The sequence below is a fragment of the Bidens hawaiensis genome, unplaced genomic scaffold (assembly GCF_021521415.1).
Source record: "Bidens hawaiensis isolate Kalapana, Puna unplaced genomic scaffold, B.hawaiensis_p1.1 tig00004269_1, whole genome shotgun sequence".
NCBI classification, from domain to species: Eukaryota; Viridiplantae; Streptophyta; class Magnoliopsida; order Asterales; family Asteraceae; genus Bidens; species Bidens hawaiensis.
Genome location: NW_027491256.1, coordinates 951,457 through 960,150, shown reverse-complemented (window position 1 = coordinate 960,150; position 8,694 = coordinate 951,457). Strand labels below are relative to the sequence as shown.

At 37.5% G+C, this 8,694-nt stretch overlaps 2 protein-coding genes across 2 annotated transcripts; both read left to right on the top strand.

Moving 5' to 3' along the window:
* Positions 1-1,446: 1,446 nt before the first annotated feature.
* LOC143625970 (zeatin O-glucosyltransferase-like) lies at positions 1,447-3,999 on the top strand. The gene is made up of 2 exons (XM_077096180.1): positions 1,447-2,067; positions 3,209-3,999. Exons 1-2 carry the CDS (start codon positions 1,455-1,457, stop codon positions 3,565-3,567), a joined length of 972 nt encoding a protein of 323 aa, XP_076952295.1. The 5' UTR covers positions 1,447-1,454; the 3' UTR covers positions 3,568-3,999.
* Positions 3,616-3,984, top strand: LOC143625935 (zeatin O-glucosyltransferase-like). The gene has a single exon (XM_077096146.1). It carries the CDS (start codon positions 3,616-3,618, stop codon positions 3,982-3,984), a length of 369 nt encoding a protein of 122 aa, XP_076952261.1.
* Positions 4,000-8,694: the final 4,695 nt, after the last annotated feature.

Below are 8,694 nucleotides of genomic sequence, written 5' to 3'. Positions count from 1 at the left end.
GAAAAACTTTACTTTTCACCTAATAACATATTTGGTTCGTTATAAATTATTTTATTTTTTAACACATGAATACAATTAATAAGAGAGTAAAATGTCATTTTCGTCCATATAATTTAATTATTCTTGTCATTTTCATCTAAAAACTTTTTATGCATATGGCCACCCTCAAGGTTTCTAAAAATTGCAATTTTGATCCAATTCATTAGCTATGTTAATTATCTTTGTTAAGCTAATGTAAAATTACTAAAATATCCTCGATTGGTAACATATATAAATTTAATTACATATTTAAGTTTTGATATTAATTTTTTATATCTTAAAAATACCAAAATAACCGAAATACTCTCTCTCTCTCTCAATTAACAGAAATAATTAACAGAGATAAAGAGTCAAGTGATTGGATAAAAATGACAACTACCAATCAACGGTTAAATCATATAATGTTAATTAGACCATGCTTAGTAGTAGGGGAAGAAGTATGTCACGTGACGCTCAATAAAAAAAATGGATTGCATTTTAGGGGTGTAGTGGTGTAGGAGAGATTGAGGGGTGAAAGTTCTTTTTAATATATTTTTGGTGGATATATTTTTGATCTTAAAGCATGAAAGTTCTTTTTATTATTTAACATTTAGCATTTAGCTACTACAAAGAGATTAAAGTGGCAGCCAAACGGGCATCAAGCTGCGCCGCAACCCCCTTTTGAATAGCAAAGCTAATCCTACTAAAAACGAAGCTTTGAGACCTAAGAGCCGAAAAGGTTCCGTATACGACACACTGAACCTTACTCAAAAAATTCACAAGCAAAGCCAATCCTATATGAATAAAAAACTTTATAAAAGTAAAGTGAGCCACCAATATCCTTCACATTTTAGACGAGAAATATTTCTCCATCTATCCACTTGTTCCACTTCTCAAGAAGAGAGGCGGTGTTCCTCCCTAGTCTCCTCTCAATCTTTAATCAGTATAGGTGGTCTTAGAGGGAGGGAGAGAGAAACAAGAGATGTTGATTAGCCAATTAAGAGAATAGCCCGTGTGGTTACCATCACACGTCAAATGGTGGTGGAGAACGTTGTTTCTCACAACATTTACTCATATCAACATCATTCTTCACCTTTTCACATTTCACCCCACTGTTTTAACCATACATCATACGACTTCATACTTTTAAATTACGTACGCGGGACCAAATTAATGTTTGCATGCAATAACTAACCAAATTAAATTACATTTATGCTTTCGAGATGTCTAAAAAGAATGAATATCCATGCATATTATCAATTATATGTTTTACAAACACAACGATAACCACTTTAATTAATATTAATACAAAAGCGTACGAAAGTTCAAAATTGTCATTATCGCATCATTGTAATAAACGTGTGACTTCTTTACATAGAACCACACTTTCTAATCTATCTCGATCGCACTACTATTTCTAAGTCTTGTTTTCTATCATGGCGGCCGTTGACCAACCCAACATAGCCGTAGTCGTCGTCCCATTTCCGGCACAAGGCCATCTCAACCAGCTCCTACACCTCTCCCGCCTCATCGCCGCCTACAACGTCCACGTCCACGTCGTCACCACCACCAACCATGGCCGCCAAGCGAACACCCGAATCCCACTTTCACTCTCCACCAATATCCATTTCCACCACCACACCACCCCTCACTTCTCTTCACCACCACCCGACCCCACCGCCACCACCAAGTTCCCCACACAACTCATCCCGGCTTTCCAATCCGCCATGCATCTTCGGAAACCCTTTAACGACTTACTCTCAACGCTTTCGCCATCAGTTAAACGGGTGGTGGTTATTTTTGATTATCTTGTGGGACCGGTTGTTCAAGATGTTATTTTATATGGTAACAACGTTGAAGCTTATATGTTCTCGTGTTGTTCGGCTTTTGCGGGGTTTTGGTACTCCCACGAGGCCGGTGCCAGGGCTCCACTCGATGAGGAGCTTGCGGGGATATTGAAAGAACTTCCTACTAATGAAGATTGTTATTCGATGGAAGGGTATCAGTTTATTGCTTCCACTGATGTATCATGCAAGAAATTTTCATATGGTATGTTTTAAGTAAATTAAATTAACTTTATTTGCGAACCAGAACTTTTTAGTTAGAGTAATCATAAATAGGGTTGTTCACGAGTCAAGGCGTGGTTTGCTCGTGCTTAGATGTATATAAACAAGTCGAACCCAGCTGGCTTGGTTAGTAACCTAGTAGATTTTTGAGAAAATTCTCATAATAGCCCATTTAAAGAATGTGTTTCCAAAATTATCCCCCAATAATTCAAGTTTCCAACTTTATCCCTTAGTTATCTCGTCACTGACGACATGATAACGAACACCGACGATGCGTTACTGAACAAATAGGATAACAAAACGTGGCTGGAATAGGTCGTTGACGATGTGTTAGTGGATAACGCATCGCTGCTACCCTACGTTAGCAACATAACGCATCGCTGCTACCCGACGTTCTTGTTATGACAACACAAGGGTTCCACGATGCGTTAGTGATAATGCATCGCTGCTACCCTATGTTAGCAACATAACGCATCGCCGCTACCCTACGTTAGCAACATAACGCACCGTCAACACAGATTCCGGCCACGTGTCGTTATCCTATTTGTTTCAGTAACGCATCGTCGGTGTTCGCTATTATGTCGTCGGCGACGAGATACCAAAGGGACAAAGTTGGAAACTTGAATTAATGGGGATAATCTTGAAAATACATTATCTAAATGAGCTATTATGGGAATTTTAGTTGTTTGAAACTTATTAAGCGATATTTTAGTTTATTTTTAACTTTTACTAAACGAGCTTGAAGCGAAAAGCTATTTAAACATATCTAAACTTGGTGTGGACAACAACTAACAGAGTATTCAACTAAAATTAGGACATAAATTTTAAAAGTATATAACTATTGTTTTTATGAATTGTCATCATACTAGCTAACCAAAAGCCTCCAAAACACACACACACATATATATTAGCATAAAATAATTCGAGTCGAGTTTAGCTGGCCGGCTTGGTTTCTAAATGAGTCGAATTAAGCTTGGCTTGTGTTCTAACCTATCCAAGGTAAGCTAGCTCGTTTTGTGAGCGAGGCAAATTCGAGCAAGATTTTTACAAACTATCCGAACTTGGCTTGTGTTCTAAACTATATATCCGCCCATGTTAACATGATGAGTAAAATTAACTCGCAGGTTCGATTTTTGACGCAAGTAGGGTTATTGAAGGAAAATACCTTGATCTAATCGAACAAGTTGACTATCAAGACGGACAAAAACTTTGGGCGCTTGGACCTTTCAACCCTATTGAGATCACAAGCGATCCAAATCATAAACGTCATAAATTATTCGACTGGCTCGAAAAACAAGCACCTGACTCGGTTCTCTATGTTTCATTTGGGACCACAACATCCATCAGCAATGAGCAAATTCAAGAAATCGCTTTGGGTTTAGAGGAAAGCAAACAAAAATTCATTTGGGTGTTGAGAGACGCCGATAAAGGAGATATATTTGACAGTGAGGTCCGGAAGATTGAGCTTCCGGATGGGTTTTAAGAGCGAGTGGGGAAGAATGGGTTGGTGGTGGTGGACTGGGTCCCACAAATGGAGATCCTAGGCCACCAGGCGACTGGAGGATTTATGAGTCACTGTGGGTGGAACTCGTGCATGGAGAGTATGACCATGGGTGTGCCTGTGGCAGCGTGGCCAATGCATTCGGATCAGCCACGCAATGCTATGTTGTTAACCAAAGTATTGAATGTTGGGATGTATGTGAGGGATTGGACGCAAAGGAATGAGTTGGTGAGTTCGAAGGTTGTTAAAGAGGTGGTTACAAGGTTGATGGTGTCGGATGAAGGAGTAGAGATGAGGAAAAGGGCTGCGGAGCTTGGTGGTAGGGTAAGGCGGTCTATGATGGATGGTGGGATTGTGAGGGTGGAGTTGGATTCATTTGTGGCGCATGTCTCAAGATAAATTCCGTTGAATGATTTGGATGTTTTGATGTAAACTACCTTTGATGTATTTCCATACATAATTATGTATTTGAAAATTTGTTCGTCAATTTATGTGAACCGGAGCCACCATAAACTCACTATTATTTCCTACACCTAAATACATAATACATTCCTTTATATTATAAGCTAGAAGCAATTCGTAACCCCCAAACATTATTCTACAAAAATCAAGATGAGTGTAGCATCAACAAGTAACCAAAATAGGAAGTGGAGATTCTGCGTTAAGGGTATTACGTATTTACGTTTTACCTGACCACATGTCTATGATATAACGATGTATATGCGTTAAGGGTATTACGTATTTACGTTTTACCTGACCACATGTCTATGATATAACGATGTATATCTTAATCTGTTATAGACGCGCAAGAATATTTAAGTCATTTTACAATTCCATGTTTTTTTCGTATTATATGTTGTTATAGGATATAAGAATCCGTTATTTTGCAATCTAAGCGTAATTTTGTGTATACAGTTTTTGATGTTCTTTTATTGTTAATTCAACATGACGTTTTCTTTTCGTTATAAGTTGTGTACGGATATGACATCTTTGAAGAATGTCGAATACTAATAAAGGTAGGTTTTTATGTTATTATTTTGAATGTATTATAAGTTCTAGTTCATATTTGTGTTTTTAAGAGTTAAGTGCAATTTACACTCATGTGTTCATCACCCTAAGACAGTTTGAGAACACGTGGTCGCAATTTTGCACGATGGGCACCTGAAGTTTGCATTCCCTTGCAATTGAACACATTCGTTACCTCAACCCAATTTACGAACTATTATGAATCCTGTGAAAAGAACCTTATGTCCCTGCACTTAACGATGGAGTATGCGAATCTGGTCTAAATACATTATGCGAAATTAGACAATCGCGTTCATGAATCTTCATGGGTCTCTGAGAAAGTACACGTATTAGTTCACGAGTGGTGAATCCTTGAACCGAACCGGCTCAAGAATATATAAATAGAGAACTAGGCCTCATTTGTTTGTATCGATCTATTTTGTATTTGAGCCACCGCCTAAGGGAGGGCTAATCCAGGGTGGGACAAAATTATGTAATCTTCGTTATAATAAAAGTCATTTACCGGAATTATAGTTTTGTCATTATTAGCGTATATATCTTTGTGTTTGCTCGATCGATTGGCTCGTAGCCAATCTGTCTCCAACATGTGCAACCGGAAACAATCATAAATCACCATATCCGCAAGCTACTTATACCGGACGAGGCATCACCAGACCAAAGAACTCTATCTTCCTCATAAAACAGTGAAACCCCTTGGCAAGTTTGTAGAAGGCCTCTTAACTCTTCAATCTCACCCAAACTCGACGACTCCCTAACCCACTCTCACCGACCGCAAATCCAACCATCCAACATGAGTAGGCTATTAGCCACCAAACACTTCTTGGACATCTCGAGAGAAAAAAGCTCCAGGAAATCAGGTGTTTAAAGGCTAAAGGCACTGAACCGCCTAACTATCCGGCCAAAACCACGTTCTCCTCCCATTCTTCACATTATGGTCAAAACCACTACCTAAATCAATTCTGACTTTAAGAAGCACCTGTAACACCCCGGCTAAAGCGGAAATGCCTGAGTGTGACGTACATATTGCCCAAAACACATGTGACACTATTAAGTGACAATATTATCATTAATTGATTTAAACATCAAGTACACAAGTTTGTAACAAGAAATACATGGAAAATTACAAAAACAATTTCACAACTTATCCATTTATTGATATACCCTAAGTTCTAATGTCTTCTTCATGTGTCAACTTCGAATAGATGTACCTGTAGCATATATATAGAATAAAGTCAACTAATTGAATTGTTGGTGAGTTCACACAAGTTTTGATATACGTACGTAAAAATCATACAATTCCATGAACAAGTGTAAATGAGCAAGTAATGTCATTTCCAACTGGGATTGTGCACCAGCGTACTCAGATAAGCGCAAGTAAGGTTCTTTCAAGTTGGGATTGTGCACCAACGTACTCGGATAACGAGGCCCTTTTCCACTCATAACAACAAATGTATTGAGCGCAAAGGGGGGGGGGTCGTATGATCACACTATCTTGAAGTAATCCATGAGCAAGTAATTTGTAGCAAGTAACAAGTAAACACAGAAGTCCATGTAACGAATTGTAGTTTGTAAATAATGAATAAACGAAATTGTAATTTTGGATAGGATATATATGCTACCTCCAAAATAGTAAAAAGGGTAAAAAGGGGGTGTGAGAAACTCACCTTGAAGTTGAAGACAAACTTGAAATAAAACCGAAAGTGCGTAAATGAAAGCGAAGCAATTGAACGTCACGAACTAAAATTTAAAGTACAAAATTAATTAATTATTACTAACGACTTTAAAAAATAAATAGATCGGGTTGCCGGGAATTAGAAGTGTTAAATATATATTGTTTTATGAAGTTGATATTATAATATTATATTTTAACGGATTATTAAAGATTTATTAATTTAATATTATTTAAATTACGATATTATTATCAAGTTTGGATATTTTAATATAGCGAGATTTTTAGCGTTAACGAAATATTTTATTTTAGCATAACGTTCATGTGTAGGATTTATAATGGTTTACGACAAGAGTATATACATATATATATATATATATATGTGTGTTGAAAGTTACTTGTTTTAAAAAACGATGTCGGGTTTGTAAAAGTTTGGTTTTTGGATGCAAATGCTAAAAACTAAGTGAAACAATGATTATTTAACTTAAAAGATTTTTATTTAATTTTTAACAATTTTAATAAGATTTATTTGATTTTTTTATCATTATATATGATGGAGCTTTAAAAAAACAATAAACAAAAACTGCCATGACCCGGGTTCGAACCCGAGTCCTTTAGACCACACAAAGATGGTTCAACCACTGGACCAGATCAGACTTTTATTAAAAGATGGAAATAATAATTTAAAAACACATTTACATGTTCATCATCATCCTAACAAACCCTAGAAAGTCAATTCTCCAAATCTGCTCTTTGTTTATTCAATATTTGTTAGGGGTTTTGTTAATCGGGTAAAAACTATAACAATTGATATAAAAATTACCTTGTATCGTTACGAATTGACGGAGAACCATGGTTGGCCGGAATCGAAATAAAACGAACAAATTACAGGTTATAGAGAGTGTTTGAGGTTAAGGAGATCATTGGTGCAAGTTTAGTTAATGTCTAGTGTCCTATTTATACTAGTAATTTGAGCGTTTATCGATTAATTGATCGTTAATGTGTGTTAATTATTTCCGGCGGTTTAGAGATTAATACGAGTTAATAGGTTGTTAAATGACGAATTAAAGCATATATTAATGTTTAATAGTGTTAGGTGTGGATTTTTATCTTCGGAATTGAGCTTAACTTAGGGATGTTGACTCAAGCGGTTATTCTGAGGAAGGTACGTTGACTAATTTAATTGTCCTATATTATCTAACTGTTTTGCATATAAGAGCACGTGTTAAATATGTTTATAAGAACGTGGATTGCAACGGAATATAGCTTGAACTTCGTCAACTAACAACGTGGATACTAACGGCTCGTTGAAGAAGTAGTCTAGGGTTTCCGGAATAATCGGAATAACAGTTGTAATTTTCTATTATAAATTGAGCTGATAATATTGATAGGAGACACACACTCTTTCACGACTTAGCTACTAGCAATCATTGTAGCACTTAGCTTTCGATATTCAATCAGCTCCAACCCTTGTAACCACTTGTTTTCGATATTAATAAACTTGACGGTGATAGTTTTTACCGTCCGGGGGGTTTTTTGTGCCGGCGATCATAATAATCAAGCGTTAATTCGACCAAAAGTAACGTTCATAATCCTTAACCGAAGCAAATTCGACTAAGGATTAAGTTGTAAACTCTTGACCAAAACGAAGACTATTATAATCAAGGGTTTTTTCTCTCGTGATCATATCTTTGTGTCCGATCTTTTTACCATTTAGCACCTAGCCTCATGCACTAATTTGATCAAAAGTTAGTTGTTAATTTTTGACCGAAACAATTTGGCGCCCACCGTGGGGCAAACGGTGCTTTGATCATTATTCATTCTCAAACGAAACCCTACTCTCAATATCCACAACATGTCTTCACAGCCCAAGATTGTTTCATCTTCTACCGCAGCCTCAGAATCCTCAGCGAAACCGTCCATGCCTCCTCCTCCTTATGTTGCTGTTATCCCAAAGAAATCTGACAACATTCAGAAGAAAGCTGCTACTCCAGTATTTTCGGGATCGAGACCATCCCCCCAGGATCCCGTTATGGTATCTAATAATGAACTTTTGTCTATTTATAAGCGATTACAGGAACAGATGGATCGCCAGAACAAGACCAACCAGATGCTGGTGAAGGAACTAGAAGATATCAGGAAAGCCAAGAAGCCGGCGGAAGAATTCACGCCATTACTCCCGAGATCTCTGGATTTCACTCCTCCAGGATCCTCAGGATTGGTGCGTCCGGAGTCAACCATGGCGTACAACCCTGGATCCTCGCTTTTCCAGCACTCAGAGTCCACGGGATTATACTCATCCGGATCCCAAGGATACCTGCATGCATCCATTGCTGGGCCGTTTCAACATGCAGGATCCTCAGGTCCTTATCAACAGGCGTTATCCTCAGGATTGGCGCAGCAGGGAGGATCCT

Coding starts and splice junctions, on each gene's coding strand:
- LOC143625970 (XM_077096180.1), top strand. CDS start 1,455: ATGGCGGCCGTTGACCAACCCAACATAGCCGTAGTCGTCGTCCCATTT. Junction 2,068..3,208: donor ATGCAAGAAATTTTCATATG/GTATGTTTTAAG, acceptor ATTAACTCGCAG/GTTCGATTTTTGACGCAAGT.
- LOC143625935 (XM_077096146.1), top strand. CDS start 3,616: ATGGAGATCCTAGGCCACCAGGCGACTGGAGGATTTATGAGTCACTGT.